Source organism: Micromys minutus (genome assembly GCF_963924665.1).
Source record: "Micromys minutus genome assembly, chromosome: 2".
NCBI lineage: Eukaryota > Metazoa > Chordata > Mammalia > Rodentia > Muridae > Micromys > Micromys minutus.
This window is the reverse complement of record NC_137971.1, coordinates 22,057,462-22,075,908: the sequence shown is the minus strand read 5'-3', so window position 1 is coordinate 22,075,908 and position 18,447 is coordinate 22,057,462. Positions and strand designations below refer to the sequence as shown.

At 41.7% G+C, this 18,447-nt stretch overlaps 1 protein-coding gene across 4 annotated transcripts in view; it reads left to right on the top strand.

Annotated features, from left to right (window-relative positions):
• The window catches only part of PLCE1 (phospholipase C epsilon 1), a 283,791-nt gene that overhangs the window by 182,411 nt on the left and 82,933 nt on the right, over window positions 1–18,447 (top strand). For all 4 annotated transcript variants that reach the window (XM_080913304.1, XM_080913303.1, XM_080913305.1 and 1 more), the window contains exon 5: window positions 17,788–17,933. In XM_080913304.1, coding sequence (XP_080769430.1) covers window positions 17,788–17,933 — 146 coding nt within the window. The remainder of the gene's footprint in view (window positions 1–17,787; window positions 17,934–18,447) is intronic.

Here is an 18,447-nt window from a genome sequence, read left to right as displayed (position 1 = left end):
TCTGTCTGGGGTCTTCAGAGCAGGATGGGGTGACAGCTGCTGGGATATTCACCAAGCACCTACTACTACCAGGAGAATATGGAGAATTTTAAGTTTATTTTCTTGTGTGTGTGACAGAGAGACAGATGGAAGGGAAGGAGACCTCAGTTCTAGCTGCACCCTCAGCATTACTAATATGGTATCCATCAAACAACTTTCAGTGGTGAATCTAAGTTGTTGTGGTGTTGAGGGGGGGAATGTGTAGTGTATGTGCATATGTGTGCATGTGCGTATTCGTGTGTATGTGTGTGTGTGTGTGTGTGTGTGTGTGTGTGTGTTCATGGAGGCCAGACTTAGATGTCTGGTGTCTTTTCTTGATCGTTCTTTACCTTTAAAAATTAATCAAAAAAATAAGAGTAAAAATTCCCACATTTGTTATTTATATGTGTATGTAGTCATGTGCTACAGTACTCACGTAGAGGTCAGAGGACAACTTGTGGGTGTCAGTTCTCTCCTAACATGTGCATCCCAGGGATCAAATTTAAGTTGTTAGGCTTAGCAGCAAATGCTACCACTGAGCTACATAGCCAGCTCTCCAACTTTATTATTTGAGGCAAGGTCTCTCACTGAATGTGAAACTCATCAATTAAGGAAAATGGCTGGCCAATGAACTACAAGGGATCTGCCTGTCTCCACCCATCCCTACCCTCATCACTAATATTATAGGCATGTAATCCCAACCCCTGGCTTTTTACATGGGTTCATGGGAATCCAAACTCAGGCCCGTAAGCTTGAGTGACAGGCATTTTAACCACTAGGACATCTATCTACCCAGCCCTACTGATAGACTTTCTGCTCTCTTCCTGCCTTCCTCTACTTCCTCTTTCCCTGCCTCTTTAAGAGAAAGGAAGAATAATTCCTCTGGAGGGTCTTGATCTTGGGAGGAGTGAATCTGCAGTGATAATAATTTTTAAAAGTCTCAGTGTTCCGTAAGGTCTACAATGTGAAGAGGGAACCACTTATTATTTTTAATTATCAATACTGGTTGACATTTATTGAGATGCACTTGGCTCTGTGCACTGGATCCCTTTTCACATATCTTTTTATTAGTCAGAACCCATTAAAATAGAAGGCATTTGATTATGCCTGGTTTATAGGTGAAGAATTCAGATCTCAGAGTAACTAGAAAGCTTACTCAAGGTCACAAAAATAATGCGAGGCAGAGCCAATAAATGAATCCTTCTGGTTTGGGCTCCAAGTCCTGTGTTCTTTGCCATCTGGTACAATTCTCTATCTCCTGCACAGGTTCTCTGCCCAAGGGAAGAGAAGCAAAGAGGCTGGGATTCTCTTCATCACATGTGCTCTCCCCAATGATTGGTATGCCCAGATCATCCTGTGGATAGGTACTAAATGAGCTGACCACTCTTCTCCATGGTCTAGAATGTATCCCTGTGTCTAACAGGGATAAAAGGAAATTGACCTCTAGGAAATGTCAGTGTCTTTTGTTTCTTCCCATAGATATGTCTGAGGGGAACATCTGCCAACATGTGCAGACTGTTCTGTTCCTCTGTCTCCCTCTTCTGACTGGTTGTTGGTGTTGGTTGAGGCATAGCCCCCAGCTTCCTGCTCAACATCTGCACAGCAGAAGCTGAAAGTTTGTATTTCATACCAAATGATGTAATGACTTTCTGGACTCCCTTTCACATACCTGTGGCAGGTGTTCACCTACACCGGGGCCTAGCAAGATTCACAACACATCTCCAAAGCCCGTGGTCCTTCGTAGTACTTCCGACAAACAAATTTCATTCACTTCCTTTTCCCAGGAAGTTTGGCCTCTGGCCAATAGTTTCTCCAATCAAGAGACTCAGCCGGGGAACCTTTGAATTAATAGGCCAAAGCCATTTCAGAAAGACACACACACACACACACACACACACAGAGAGAGAGAGAGAGAGAGAGAGAGAGAGAGAGAGAGAGAGAGAGAGAGAGATCCTCCACTACCTTCATTCTCCAGTACTAAAGTATCTCAGTTAAATAGAATCTTCTAGGATGGTCCAAATTATCCATTAGCCCTCTGTGTCTGTTCTCCCTGGATGTATTCCCAATACTAATGTTTTAGGTGTAAAAAGCATACAGGTGACTGTAATAGGTAATTGTGGTAGGTGATTGTGATAGGTGATTGTGGTAGGTGATTGAGGTAGGTAATTGTTGTAGGTGATTATGATAGGTGATTGTGATAGGTAATTGTGGTAGGTAATTGTGGCAGATGATTGTGATAGGTGATTGTGATGGGTGATTGTGATAGGTGATTGTGGTAGGTGATTGTGGTAGATGATTGTGATAGGTGATTGTGATAGGTGATTGTGGTAGGTAATTGTGATAGGTGATTGTGGTAGGTGATTGTGATAGGTGATTGTGGTAGGTGATTGTGGTAGGTGATTGTGGTAGGTGATTGTGGTAGGTAATTGTGATAGGTGATTGTGGTAGATGATTGTGATAGGTGATTGTGGTAGGTGATTGTGGTAGGTGATTGTGATAGGTGATTGTGGTAGGTGATTGTGGTAGGTCTGGGGTCAATAGCCTTGCCTCACTTTTTGTGCCATACCCACCAGTGCTGTGGCCTACCCATGTGTGTGTGTTGTCTTCTGAGAAGGGCAACACTAAGAGAGAGTCAACTGCTGTGCTTTATGCATAACACAAAATAAGATGTCAGTGAGCATCTGCCATTTGTATGAGACCTGTGCGGGAGACATGAGCAAAGTAATTTTACTTCGGGGAGCTCTTTCTCCTCCGAGGCGTCATGATCCCCATGCAGCAGTAAGTTATGTTAACACAGAGGGCTTCTGAAGTCTCTGTGGTTCTGGGCGGGCTTCCTAGAGGAGATGGTGTCTGGACACCTGGATGGAAGGGTGGAGGTGACAGAGTCAGGGACCGGAGACAAGATAGGTGTGAGGGGTCTTTAAGGCCTCCCAATAGATACATATCCAGTTTACTCTTCTATATTCAGAACTAGAAATGGATGCTTGAGTCTGGTTGCATTGGTGGTAGGCAGGAGCAAACCCGAGTAAAGAACCATATCTATGGGAAGGATGAAGCAAAGAGACTCAGGATCAGCATCCATGGAACACTGGAGTTCAAGAACCAGCTCAGACCAGGAAAAGTCTGGTATGGGGAGCCCTTGAGGCAGGCCAGCTTGGAGGACCCCACCTTTGACACTTATGCTCTGTGACAGAGCCAGCATGAGCTCTTTGAGTCAGGACCTGGAAGTAAGCCACGGGCTACACTCTGTCACACACTTTCTTCCGCTCTTTCTTTCCTCTTCAAGATTTTGGAACTAGGAGAGTCCCTACCCTGTTCTAGAGGTCAGAGATAGAAGGGTGACCAAATAGAACATTAATGAGCAACCAGCAGGACCAAATGTTGCAATCCCTGTACCTTCAGGACACGGCCGTTCTGCTTCTGAGTGAGACCTAACCAGCATTTCTCGGATCTTATAGCTTCCCTGGAGTCATTGCTAAGGGGCATTTTTAAAACCATGAGCTCAGAATGACTTCCCAAGGTTCAAAGCTATAAATAAGCCACTGTTCATTCCTATAAGAAAGAAGGAAAGTATCAGTTTCGTAGATTAAAAACATATCTTTCATTTTTCTTTCTCATTCATGAGGCATGCTCATGTAGCCATTCTGGACACTGGGCTCCTCATTTTAAGATGGAACAATATTAGTATTCAGCTTGCAAGGCTGGGGAAATAGAAGAAGTGTTGTGCTTTTCATGTATACATGTCTAATACATCTAACCTATTATAATTGTGATCTTTAATACCGAAGAGGCACTGGGGAATGTATCTTCACGACAGAGCACAAACTTAACATGCATAAGGCCCTGGCTTTGATCAATGCATACTTTTATAAAATAAGGTATGTACAAGATGAGTCTTTTTTTTTTTTTTTTTTTTTTTTTTGAAGTCCATTTTAGTGATTAGCTTCAGACTGAGTGACCCATTCAATCTGACTGGCTGTGATCAGAAGGAAGACTAATGTTGCCTCATAACTGCTGGGAGTTCTCCCAAGTCTGCCTCATTAAAAATGATGCCTTGGTATCTCAGTAAGAATATGCTCAGTCGTTGATATCAAATCACTAAGCAACTGGATGCAGACCTAATTTCTCAGTATTTAAGGAATTTATAGCTGAAGAATTCAGGGATAAACAACTGCGTTTTGCTAACTATGGACAAGAGATTCCTCCAGCAGTAGGAACATGGCCAGAAACGTGCTCTTACCCTGTAGGAAGTTAATAGTGCAGAGAAAATGGACATGCACACAACTGGCCTAGTCCCAGGGAAAAAATATGCACCCTGAGGGTTCTTCTGTTCAGTCCAGTCCTTTCTGCCTGAATGCCTCAAACAGTTCCCAGAAAGTGCACAGTCGTGCAGAATGTATGGAAAGAAATGCTGACAGACATGTGAACAGCCTTGGGAGGCATCTCAGTTAGTCTTATTGCCGTGAAGAGACGCCATGACCAAGACAACTCTTAAAAAGGAAAGCATTTACTGGCTTACAGTTCAGAGGTTAAGTTCATTATCATCATGCTGGGAAGCATGGCGGCGTGCAAGCAGATATGATACTGAAGAAGAAACGGAGAAGCATCAGGCTCAGCAAGCAGAAAAACAGTGAGTCACTGGGCCTGGTTTGAACTTCTGTAACCTCCAAGTTTCCCCCAGTTGCTCCACCACACTCCCACTCTGTGGCACATTTCTTCCAACAAGGCCAAGCCTACGCCAAGTGCACAAGTTCTAATCCTTTCAATAGTGAGACTCCTTATGATCATAGGGACCATTTTCTTTCAAACCATCACAGGAGGTGAACCAGACTTCCAGAAAGGCAAGTGGAAATGGGACTTTTTACTAATTCAATGAAATATTATTTACTTCATTGTTTGTGACTTTTCTCTCACAAGTCTCCAAGTTTTGGTGCTGTTTACTCTGGTTCAGCATGGTGCACACAGCAAGTATTCATTAGAAGAGGGAGAATTACCTTAAACCAAAAAAGCTTTGTCAGGATTTGTTTCCAGTTGCTTTTAGCAACAACTCAATTAAAAACTGCTCAACAACCCCCCCCCCAGTAGATTTTTTTTAATATATGGAGTAGTTGCAGAGTTTCAGGCTGAGTCTAGGAGTTTGAATGAATAATGTCAGGTAACTTATAACTTTAAATTTTTATTCCTAACAGGGAAAGAAAAGGTAAACTGAGAGTTACCCTGTTAGGAAAGGATCAGGGGGCTCAGGTATTCTTCTGGTCTGGCCTGATCTGTGGTTAAGATGTGAGACTCAGTGATTCTTTCTTCTGGGTCTCTGAAGTCTGTCTCTGGAATTCAGCTACTCAATCACTCACATAACAAAGTTAATGGTGACCATAGCAGCAGCTGCTGCCATGGCCACCCAGAAAACATCCATCCAGCTCTCCTTCACACACACAAAAGGCCACTTCATTCTCACAGTAACTGTATGAGATGAGTTCTGTTCCCATTTTACTGAGGAGGAAACTGAGGCCCAGAGTGGCTAGGCGGCCAGTGGATCTGGAGGTCAGGTGCAGCTCTGTTCACCTCAGATGTCTGTGACATCTATTCCTGCCCTTGCTGCTTCCTCCTGACTTCTTCTTCCTATCTCCAAGTGGACCCAAGTAGTTAGGGCGGTAAGGAGGCCAGAGCACCTGGTTTGAAGTATGAGACCGTGTCATAGGCACTGTGGTACCAACAAAGGACACTGAGCTCCCACACTCATTCTCAATCTGTGATGCAGATAGGAATCACCCGAGAGTTTACCTGAAGACACAGTTTCCCATGCCCTGCCCTGCCTCTAGACGGCCTGATTTCTATGTCTAGGCGAGGCCTTGGATCCACCTTTGTACAGACACCACCATCACCAGTGATCCCCACATGAGCATCCCACCTTGGAAGAGCACGTGGATGTGTGCAGTGACATGTGTGGGCTGCCTACGTCTGCTAAGGGCAGTAATGAGTATCCACTCTACCTAACTTAGCTACTGGAAAGGAGCTTTTTATGACTTTCACTGACTTCTGTATATGTCACCATTTGAGCCCAACCTTTGCCATTAGAGTGACCAGATACCATTGCAACAGGTCCTCCTGACTACATTTATACTGGCATATTAAAAAACTTTTGGCAGAAAATAATATGTCTCCTTTTCTGGACCTGGGAACAGCGATAGAAAGTGCTTAAGCCTTTCCCAAATATAATTCCTGAGCTCTGAGAATCCTCTCTACCCACGGCCTCCTGGGACTTTGGATGGCCCTCTGTTGGCCAGAGGCACCAAAGCATCTCCATCCTGGAAATGTGGGAATGATGGTCTCTGTCCTTGAGAACTCAGGGTCGGCTGAGACAGACAGAGCAGACTCATGTGAAAGTCAGGCACACAAACATAACAAAAATAAACTAGATGTACGTGCGTGCAGTAAGAAGCCAGTGCACAACTGTGGCTGTAAGGTCTTACATTAAGTCAAAGAGAACAGGAAGGAATTGAACGGAAGGTACCAGGTGACTCAGAGAACGCCCTCCCATAAGAAATGTGGGTCTATCACTTGTTCCTCTCTTGCTTCCTCTCATTAGATTTATAGATGGTAGATCTCAGCCAGTCACTGACATGGATGCTTGCTGTAAATACAGCAGACTTAGCATCTGCCTTCATGGAAATACAACACCAAATGTGTGCTGGGGTCAAGGTGGTATAGGATACTGGCTCCTTTCTAGATCATTCATTATCTGTAGACCCATGCCTCCACGTTCAGTGACCAAATGATCCCAAACCCTTTTCCAGGTCTGTAAGTACCTGTACATAGCCCAAAAGGGAAGTCAGTGATGCCTTAAAAACAGTGATGAGTTTGTCAGGTTACTAAAGGGAAGCTTACTTACCCCTTCTTTCTGGGGCCCAAGGCACAAGAACAAAAGAAGGTCTGAATTATTGGCCTCTCCAATCTTTCCATCTTGATGTGTGTACCAGTAAATAGACATTTCAGGTCTCTAGTCCAAGTCTGTCCATGCACCACTGTCATCTCATGGCCCCTTATGGTTTACAGTCAGTCAGAGGACTGGAACACATAAAATATTTTATTGAATCTGGAAATGGGCTTGGGACCATTTGGTCACTGAACATGGGAGGCATGGGTCTATGGGGGATGGATGATCTAGAAAGTAGCCTGTGGGTCCTCTCTACTCACAGACTTCTCACTAGAGGGAGCACAGCTGGACAAGGGCCAGTGAGGGCCCTTCTGAGGTATGAGACTTGGAGGTAAGATCTTGATGACAGATCTAGGGGAAATTCTGAAGGATGAGTAGAAATGAGCTAATAAGTTGGGCATGAGGGAGCCTTCCATAGGAGAAGTAGCATCTCAAAGTCCCTGAGATGGACAGAAACCTGGCTCAATTCTAAAATTAAGGGTGTGAAAGGTGAGATAAAGCTGGAGAACGGACTTAAATCTATGGCCGAGAGGACTATCTTATTGTATAGAAGACCTAGACAAAACATAATGGACCAAGGGAAGATCACTGACTGCTGCAAGAACACTCCTTCCTGACTGAACTGTGAAGCAGTAATGTGGTACTAAATGTGGGAAGAGAGAGCAAGATGTTGAGTCTGGCTAGGCCTACAAGTACAAAAAGAGAGCATGATAAGGATGGGACTGACAAAAACGATGCTGCACATGCTGTCACACCACTATATTTACACCTATTGGGAAAGCTGAGGCATATGGACTGTAAGTTTAAGGACGGCTCAGACAACTTACTGAGACCCTATCTCAAAATAAAGAACAGCCGAGGATGTGAGCTAATGGTAGAGTGCCTATGTAGCATATGGCAAGGCTCTGAATTCAGTCTCCAGTGTTGGAGGAAAAGAAGGTTGGAGCGGAGGGAGGAAGAAAGAGAGGGAGGGAGGGAGGAAGAGAAGAAGGAAAGGAGCAATTGTAGAGAAGCTTTGGGCTATATTAGGATCATCAGAGTAAGCACAAGCCTTCTGGAATAAACTCCTAGACTGAGGGGCTGCAGAGATGGCTTAGCAGTGGGGAGTGGGTTTTGTATAACCATGAATCCTGGAGTCCTGTAAACTCTAGTTTCCAGGACCTATCTAATGCATACTCTCACCGACAGGCACATACAAAATTCAATCAGAAAACCATATTTACATATATATAAACATATATACACATATACATATACATATATATGTATGAATTAATCCAAGAATCTGATTCTCTGCTTATTCATGCTGACCACTAAAATCAGGCAAAATAATCTGCTACAGGTAACATCCCTGTTCTCTTGGTGTTTCCAATAGTAGTCCAACAGTACCCTCATGTTTTTCTTTGTGACTGATTACATGACACTTTTCTGAGCTGGCACCCTTCATCTCTACTTGGTAAGTGTAACTATAATTTAAGTTGTGAGCTACATTTGAGACCACCAAAAATTGTTGTCTGTTTTTTAATCATTTCTTTTGTTTCACTGATAACATGCTTACCACTTAGCACCAATAAAATCATAAATATACTATGCCATCATAAAAATTGCCCTTACATTTTGTAAGCTATGTGGGCTGTGTGTGTGTGTGTGTATGTGTGTGTGTGTGTGTGTGCGAGAGAGAGAGAGAGAGAGAGAGAGAGAGAGAGAGAGAGAGAGAGAGAGAGAGTTAGTTTATGATAACAGTGCTTATGTAATCTCAACAACCAGGGGCCCTGGGGACTCACACTCAGGGATGGAACAGTTGGTTTAAATTATGTTTCCATGTGAAATACAGTATTGCTATTTTTTCCCTAGCATGTGGGAAAGTGTATGGGAAATGATTTGACTGATAGGAAATAAATCTGTGTGCGTGATCAGGGTTGAGACACAAAGGAGGGGTGGGTTCTGTTCTCTGGGAGGAAGGCCACTCCTGGGTGAGGGTTAACCCTTTTCATTCCCTGCCCAGTAGGAACAGTCAGAATAGTTCCAGTGACTTTCAACACTGGCCTAAAGCCATAGGACTCAGCCAGGCAGTGGTCTCAGGCAGGAGCTGGGTGACTCTAAAGAACCATTTTAAACATTCAGAATCCCATTTTTACTTGTAAAGAAAAGTTTGACTTGGTTCCCATTCTAGGATAAGGTCCATCAAACACCAACCAAGCTAAAGGAAGAATTGGCTAGCTGCACCAAACCACGACCAGTCTCTGTTGGCAAACATTTCTTCTTGATCCAGCAGAGCCAAGGTTTCATGAACTGACTGTTGCATGGTGAGGAAATGGGCTTGGAGAACAAAGCGGGGGTTTTTCTGGTAACTTCAGGGTAGCTTAGCTCTAAGAACTCCATAGAATTTCTCGGACGATGTTGGAAGGCCTCATTCCAGATCTGTTCTGGTTTTGCATGAGGCATCCCCCAGAGCAAGGAGATAACAGAGGATCATACTCAGAGCCTCCTGGATGTTGGAGTGACGGGTTTTACTTCAACTCATATCAGAAAGGAATTGGCAGATTTTTTACTCCAGTGCAATAACTGCCAGAATGTAGCCACGTTTAATTAGTATCCTACATGACTGCCACCATTTTCATCCTTGTTCCTATGAAGGGGTAGAAAGGAGATGTTTAGCATCTATATGTTTAGCATCCTATATGTTGTAGGTTGGGATGGATTTTGATGATAGTGGTTTTTCTTTAATTATTTTAGGGGTACTGTTCTTGATTTCATTCTGTCTCTATCTTCAAATGTATAGCTCCAAATTGAGTGCTTAAGACAGTGGTTCTCAACCTTCCTAATGTATCAACCCTTTAATACAGTTCCTCAAGTTGTGGTTAACCCAGCCATAAAATTATTTTCATTGCTACTTCATCATGTAATGTTGCTACTGTGAATGAATGATAATGAAAATATCTCCATTCGCCAATGATCTTAGGCAACCCCTGTAAAAAGCTAAACCAACCCCCAAAGGGGGTCTCAAGCTACAGGTTGAGAACCACTGGCTTAGGAGGGTCCACCCAGGACCATGTATAAAACAAATGCTACTAAGCTGAGAGTGATGGTTTTTAAATATCATGGCTTCATAAAGTTTTTTGTGAATATTTCTCCTCTGAGACACACATACTTTTGGTTTCTTTATTTGTTTTATTCTTGGTTTATTTGTTTTGTTTCTTCTGTTTCAGTTGTGATACAAGGTATCAAACCCAGGGCCTAGCAAGCTGAAGGTTCTAGATCTGAAAAACTAGCATTGGAAGTCCCTTTATGGCGGCTGCTGACACTAACACCATTAATTCTTATTGTTTCCATTTGTGGGCAGTGTGCTCTCTACCTTGAACTCCTATTTCCTTTGATGTCTGGGTCACTATGAACTCTGTTCAGGCTGTACTTTCTAACAGACTGAAGCAAGAGTTGCTCCTTAGGTTTCAGCTCTGTTGCTAACCTGTAATTCAACAAATACGGTCAACAACAGACAACTGAGTTAGCGGAGGTGGGGAAAGCAACTCAACTTGGACACCTATGGCCAAGCGCCAGAATGAACAACAGTGAAATATTCTCAGAGCAGAAAGAGATCATTTAAATACCAAATGTCAGAAATGGGGTGTAGATGTGAATTACTAATTTTTATCAAAAATTAATATTTAAAATTTTATCAAAAAATTTAATTAATTTAATAAAATTGAAAAATACAACTTGATTCAAAATTCTGAGTATATCAGCTTTCCCCCCCTTTTTTATTAGATATTCTCTGTATTTACATGTCAAATGTTATCCTCTCTCCCCCCTGCTCCAAGGCCCCCTCCCCATCCACTTGTTTCCATGAAGGTGCTCTCACTCCCTATGACCCTGTTCAACTCAGTGCCTTGGCATTCCTCTACATGGTGAAAACAGGCCTTCACTGGACCAAAATCCTCTTTGCTCATTGATGTCAGACAATGCTGTCATCTGCTACATATGCAACTGGAGCCATGGGTCTCTCCGTGTGTGCTCATTGGTTGGTGTTTTAGTCCCTGAGAGCTCTGGCGGGTTTGGTTGGTTGATAATGTTGTCCTTCCCATGGGGTTATAAATCATTTTAGCTCCTTCAGTCCTTTTTCTAGCTCCTTCATTGGGGTCCCCGTGTTCAGTCCAATAGTTAGCTGTAAGCATCCTCAACTGTATCTGCATGACTCTGGCAGAGCTTCTGATGAGGCATCCATATCTGGCTCCGGTATGCCAGTAAGCACTTATTGGCATCAGCAAAGTGCTTGGGTTTGGTGACTTCGCATGGGGTAGATCCCCAGGTAAGGCAGTCTCTGAATGATCTTTTCTTCAATCCCTGCTCCTCTATTTGTCCCTGTATTTCCTCCTGTGAGTGTTTTGTTCTCCCTTCTAAGAAAGAATGAGGCATCCACATTCTGCCTACATTATTTTTGAGCTTCATAAGGTCTGTGAATTGTTTCTTGGTATTCAGAGCTTTTGGGGGCTAGTATCATTCATCAGTGAGTACATACCATGTGTGGTTTTTTTGTGACTGGGTTACCTCACTCAGGATGACAGCTTCCAGTTCCATCAATTTGCCTAGAAATTTCATAAAGTCCTTGTATCTAATAGCTGAGTAGTTGTCCATTGTGTAAATGTATCCATTCCTCCATTGAAGGACATCTGCATTCTTTTTCCAGCTTCTGGCTATTATAAGTAAAGCAGCTATGAATATGGTGGAGCATGTGTCCTTGTTGTGTGTTGGAGCATCTTTTGGATATATGCCCAGGAGTAGAATAGCTGGGTCTTCAGGTAGTACTATATCAAATTTTCTGAGGAACTGCCAGACTAATTTCCAGAGTGGGTGTACCAGCCTGCAATTCCACAAACAATGAAGGAGTGTTCCTCTTTCTCCACATTCTCGCAAGCATCTGCTGTCACCTGAGTTTTTGATCTTAGGCATTCTGACTGGTATGAGATGGAATCTCAGGGTTGTTTGGATTTGCTATTTCCCTGATGACTAGGAATGTTGAGCATTTCCTTAGGTATTCATCTCAGCCATTCAATATTCCTCAGTTGAGAAATCTTTCTGTAGCTCTGTACCCCATTTTTAATAGGATTATTTGATTCTGTGAAGTCTAACTTTTTTAGTTTTTTTGTATATATTGGATATTAGCCCTCTATCAGACATGGGATTGGTAAAGATCCTTTCCCAATCTGTTGGTTGCTGCTTTGGCCTCTTGACAGTGTCCTTAGCCTTACAGAAACTTTACAATATAATGAGGTCCCATTTATCAATTCTTGATCTTAGATCATAAGCCATTGCTGTTCTGTTCAGGAAAATTTCCTCTGTGCCTTTGTGTTCTAAGCTCTTCCCCAGTTTCTCTTCTATTAGTTTCAGTGTACCTGGTTTTATGTGGAGGCCTTTGATCCACTTGCACTTGAGCTTTTTACAAGGAGATCAGAATGGATCAATTTGCATTCTTCTGCATGCTGACTGCTAGTTGAAACAGCACCATTTGTTGAAGATGCTGTCCATTTCTCATTGAATGTTTTTAGTTCATTTGTCAAAGATCAAGTGTCCATAGGTTTGTGGGTTCATTTCTGGGTCTTCAATTCTGTTCCATTGATCTACTTGCCTGTCTCTATACCAATACCCTGCAGTTTTTTTTTTTTTAATCACAATTGATCTGTAATACAACTTGAGGTTAGGGATGGTGATTTCAAGTACTTTTATTGTTAAGAATAGTTTTTGCTATTTTGAGTTTTTTGTTATTCAAAATAACTTTGCAAATTGCTCTTTCTAACTCTATAAAGAATTGAGTTGGAATTTTGATGGGGATTGCATTGAATCTGTAGATTGTCTTTGCATGATGACCATTTTTACTATGTTGATCCTTCCAATCTATGAGCATGGAAGATCTTTCCATTTTCTGAGATCTTCTTCAATTTCTTTCTTTAGAGACTTAAAGTTATTGTCATACAGATCTTTCACTTTCTTGGTTAGGGTCACACCAAGGTATTTTATATTATTTGTGACTATTGTGAAGGGTGTCGATTCCCTAATTTCTATCTCAGCCTGTATTTCCTTTGAGTAGAGGAAGGCTACTAATTTGTTTGCATTAATTTTATATCCAGGACTTTGCTGAAGTTGTTTTTCGAGTTTAGGAGTTCTCTGGTGAAATTTATGGGGTCACTTAAGTATACTATCATATCATCTGTAAATAGTGATATTTTGACTTCTTCCTTTCCAATTAGTGTTGCAGTAAATATTAAAATAAATAAATAAATTGTTTATCTCTTTATTGACCCTGAGGTATCACTCTTCAGGCCTGACCCTGATACAGAGTCCCACGCACCCCTGTCACTGGGTCTGAGCCGCCACCACGGCCCAACTCTCAGAGCAACTCCCTTGGTTTTCCTCCGCCTCTGTCTGGAGGTATTTTTCTATCCCAAAATCACACATAAATACAACTCTATAATCCGGAAGCTTTTTATACAGGTTTATATATTCAACTCTCAATCCACAAACCGTCTACACAACAAGATTACATCAAATAGACAAAAATACAAACTGCCTTTCTATATGAGATACTAGACCTGTAAAATCCTTAATGTTCATAGCTTTTTAACGCTAATCAATTCCACCTGGGTCCAGCTGGTCCTTGGGAACCTCCATGTTTTGACGACCTCCAGCCCTCTCCTTTGACCTCCTCAGATCTTTTTTCTCTCCACCCCACTCACCCTGCCCCGACACTGGCTTTCCTTTATTTTACTAATTAAAATGGGAAGGTTCAGATGAGGTCACCTCAAGAGTATATAACTAGGTAGCCCTTCTTTGGGAAGTAGAATTGACATTAAAATACAAACAGCTTCAGAACAATCTACAAATTAGTATCACTTTGACCTCCTTTGGTGGTCCAATTGTTCTGGCTAGAACTTCCAGTACTATATTCAATAGGTTGGGGGAGAGAGGGCAGCCTTGTCTAGTCCCTGATTTTAGTAGGAATCCTTCAAGTTTCCCACCATTTAGTTTGATTTTGGCTACTGGTTTGCTGTATATTGCTTTTACTACATTTACCTATGGGTCTTAAATTCCTGTTCTTTCCAAGACTTTTAACATGAAGGGGTGTTGAATTTTGTCAAATGCTTTCTTAGCATCTAATGAGATGATCATGTGGTGTTTTTATTTTTTTGAGTTTTTTTATATAGTGGGTTATGTTGATAAGTTTTCATATATTGAACCATCCCTGCATCCTTGGGATGAAGCTTACTTGATCATGGTAAATGATCGTTTTCATATGTTCTTAGATTTGGTTTGCAAGTATTTTATTCAATATTTTGCATCAATGCTCATGAGGTAAATTGGTCTGAAGTTCTCTTTCTTTGTAGGGTCTTTGTGTGGTTTAGGTATGAGCATAATTATGGTTTCAAGGAATAAATTGGGCAGTCTTCCTTCTGTTTTGTGGGATAGTTTAGAGAGAATTGGTATTAGGTTTTCTATGAAGGTCTGATAGAATTCAGCACTGAACCCATCTGGTCCTGGGCTATTTTTTCAGGGGGTGGGGGTGGGAGGCTTTTGATGACTGCTTCTATTTCTTTGGGGTTATGGAACTGTTTAGATAGCTTATCTGATCCTGATTTAACTTTGGTACCTGGTATCTGTCTAGAAAATTGCCCACTTCCTCTACACTTTCCAGTTTTGTTGAGTATAAGTTTTTGTAGTAGGAGCTAATGATTTCTTCAATTTTCTCAGTATGTATTGTTATGTCTTCACTTTTATTTCTAATTTTGTTGATTTGGATACTCTCTCTTTTCCCTCTAGTTAGGCTGGCTAAGGGTTTATCAATCTTGTTGATTTTCTCAAAGAACCAGCTCCTGGTTTTATTGAGTCTTTGTATAGTTCTTTTTGTTTCTACTCGGTTCATTTTAGCTCTGAGTTTGAGTACTTCCTGCAATCTACTCTTCCTGGGTGTATCTGCTTCTTTTTGTTCTAGAGCTTTCAGGTGTGCTGTCAAGCTGCTAGTGTATGCTCTCTCCAGTTTCTTTTAGGTAGCACTCAGAGCTGTGAGTTTTCCTCTTAGTACTGCTTTCATTGCATCCTATAAGTTTGAGTATAATGTGCCTTCATTTTCATTAAATTCTAAAAAATCATTAATGTCTCTCTTTATTTCTTCCTTCTAGTCCATGGTGATCTAATAGGATGCATGAGATTACTTAGATCTTCTTATATTTGTTGAGATTCATTTTGTGTTCGGCTATATGGTCAATTTTGGACAAGGTACCATGAGGTGCTGAGAAGAAGGTATATATTTTTTGTTTTAGGATGAAATATTCTATAGATGTCTGTTAAATCCATTTGGTTCATAACTTTGGCTAGTGTCATTGTTTCTCTGTTCAGTTTTTGTTTCCATGATCTGTCCATTGATGAGAGTGGGGTATTGAGATCTCCCACTATTATTGTGTGTGGAGCAATATACGCTTTGAGCTTTAGTAGTTTTTTTGTTTTGTTTTGTTTTGTTTTTTATGAATGTAGGTGCCCTTGTATTTAGAGCATGGATATTCATAATGTAGAGTTCATCTTGACAGATTTTTCCTGTGATGAGTAAAAAGTGTCCTTCCTTACCTTTTTTGATAACTTTTGGTTGAAAATCTATTTTATTTTATATTAGAAGGGTTACTCCAGCTTGTTTCTTGGGACCATTTGCTGGGTGTTCAGCTCTCGTAGATAGACTGTGAGTTCTGTTAGAGGTGGACCGGCACTGGACACAGATGCGTGCTGGAACAATATGTTCCTAGGCAGTATTGTGCTAACTGTGCCTCAGAAGTTCTTTGAGGTCTCTCCCTGGATAGTCAGTAGAGAGTAAGTGGGGACTTACCCATGAGCTCAGGAGGGAGAGCCTCCTGAGGCTCTTCTGGGTTCTTATCATTCTGCAAGCAGGCCGTGAGTCCTGATGGTGGAGGCCCAGCTTTGCCTTTGGGTTGGAAACCATGAATTAATAAATTTTATATTCTTGTAGAAAAATATAAAAAAGAACAAGTCACAGTAGAAGAATATAATTCTGAAGTTAGAGCCAGCAAGCATGAGATTCCCAGTGTATTCATTCATACAGCCACCAAATGTCAACCCCAATCTAAGGCAAGCCTTTGCTACCTATTTTGCCTGAGGATCTTCAGTAACCTTTTGGAGGTACTAATTGTCTCTGAGTTTGAACTGTTGAGAGAGAGATATGAGGTGTCATAGTCTAAGTACTTAGGGTGGCTCCTGACTCATAATCATTTGTTTTTACCCTTCTAGCTGTTTTGTCATTTGAAGAATAGAGTAGATTAGTATATGTGAGGGGTTGTTCCAAGCTTGAGGAATCCTATGGAAGCAGGGAAGGAAAGATTGTAGGATCCAGAATGGTCAAGGATACCACAAGAAAACCCATAGAATCAACTAACCTGGACCCAAAGGGGTTTCCAGAGGCTGAATCAGGGAGCCTGCATGAGGCAGACCTAGGAACTCTGTGTATGTGTTACAGTCGTGGCCTCACAGAGGGAGCAGGAGATGTCTCTAACTATGGTGTCTGCCTTTGGGACCCTGTCCTCTTCCTTGCCTGCCTCGTCTAGCTTCAAAAGAAGGTGTGCCTAGTCTTTCTGCAACTTGATATGCCAGGACTGGCTAATATCCATGGGAAGCTCAAGAAAAACAGAGAAGTGTGGGTTGAGGGGAGGGGAGTTAGAAGGGAAGAACTGAAAGGAGAAGAGTGAGGGGAAACTGTGGTAGGGATGTAAAGCTGATTAATTAATTAATTTTGAAAAAAAAGAGATTGTTCCATATATTTTGTATTTTTTTGGTTCGGTACCACATGTTTTAATTTTTAAAGATTTTTGAAATGTATTTATGCATAGGTGTGTGTGTGTGTGTGTGTGTGTGTGTGTGTGTACACATTTGTGCACATGAGCTAATGTCATAGAAGGCATGTGAAGATCAGAAGACAACTTTAGAGATTTTTTTTCTCTCCTTCTACCATGTGAGAACCGGGGATAAAAATTAGGTTGTCTGACTTTGGTGACAGGTATGGCTACTTGCTTAGTCATCTTACCCGACCTGATATCCCATATTTCCTGCTTGATAAATGTTTTCAACGTTTAGACTAAATGCATTGCCTTTAATCTTCATGTTCGTCATCCATATTTCATCAAGAATATCGAAGGGCAATGATATATATTCTTAAGGGACCATGTAGATCACAAGAGATTTTATGGTTACCCTTTCCAGCCTTTATATTTTAAGATAGAGATGAAGGTGCAGACATGGGCTGGAGAGATGGCTCAGTGGTTAAGACTGCTCTTGCAGAGGTTCTGAGTTCAATTCCCAGCAACCACATGGTGGCTCATGGCCATCTGTAATGGGATCTGACACCTTCTTCTGGTGTGTCTGAAGAGAGCAACAGTGTGTTCGTATATGTAAAATAAATAAATAAATCTTTTTTAAAAAATAAGAGTGTAAAGAAGATGCAGACATATTGGCTCTCCAGGAGCCATATTAAAGCAACAATGAATCTTGTTTTCACGTTATTCCTTGCTTCTTTTACTGGTCCCAAATTGATTTCTTCATATATATATATATATATATATATATATATATATATATATATATATACATGTGTGTATGTATATATATATATGTGTGTGTGTGCGTGTGTGTGTGTGTGTGTATGTATATATGTGTGTGTGTGTGTGTGTGTGTGTGTGTGTGTGTGTGTGTTATATATATAAATAGAAAGAAAATATATACATGGAGAGAGAGAGAATATCTCCCATTTCTGGGATGTCTTCAGTGAATTTCTGCCATCCATCTTCTAGGTGAGCTCCTGGGTAACATGGCTGATCCTCACAGCAGGCTCCATGGAGGAGAAGCGGGAAGTCTTCTCTTATCTGGTGCATGTGGCCAAATGTTGCTGGAACATGGGCAACTACAACGCTGTCATGGAGTTCCTGGCTGGCCTCAGGTAAGCAAATCTGGTGATCTGGACAGGTTCCTCTTTGTAGTCAGATAGCTCTGAATCAGTTTCCTAGACAGCCAGCAACACTTACCGGGATAAGCTCCACAACCCAGATCCCTCAAAGGGAGAGGAGGAGAGAGGAAAGGGAGGGCAGGGAGGGGGCGGCAAAGGGGAGAGACCAGGAGTTGAGGGAATAAAACGTCCTTCTTGGCTGGCTGTAAGCATCTCCACAGAAATAGATTTGCATGGTGTCAGGGCTCCTACCTAGTGACTCCTGTCTGCTCACCCCTTGTTCTGTAAGAGACAATTAGAAGGAACAAGTGTCTACTTTTAACTCATGGTTCCAAGGTGTCCCACATGCTCTCTGGACTACTGGTGCCTGGGTATGACATGACAATGTTGTATGTATTGAAGACGCTTCTTTCCCTCATTGTGAACCTAGTGGAAGTGGAGAGAGAAATAGGGAAGGCTCAAGGACAAGGTGTTATTCCTAAAACCCTGCTTGCAGTAACCTTCTTCT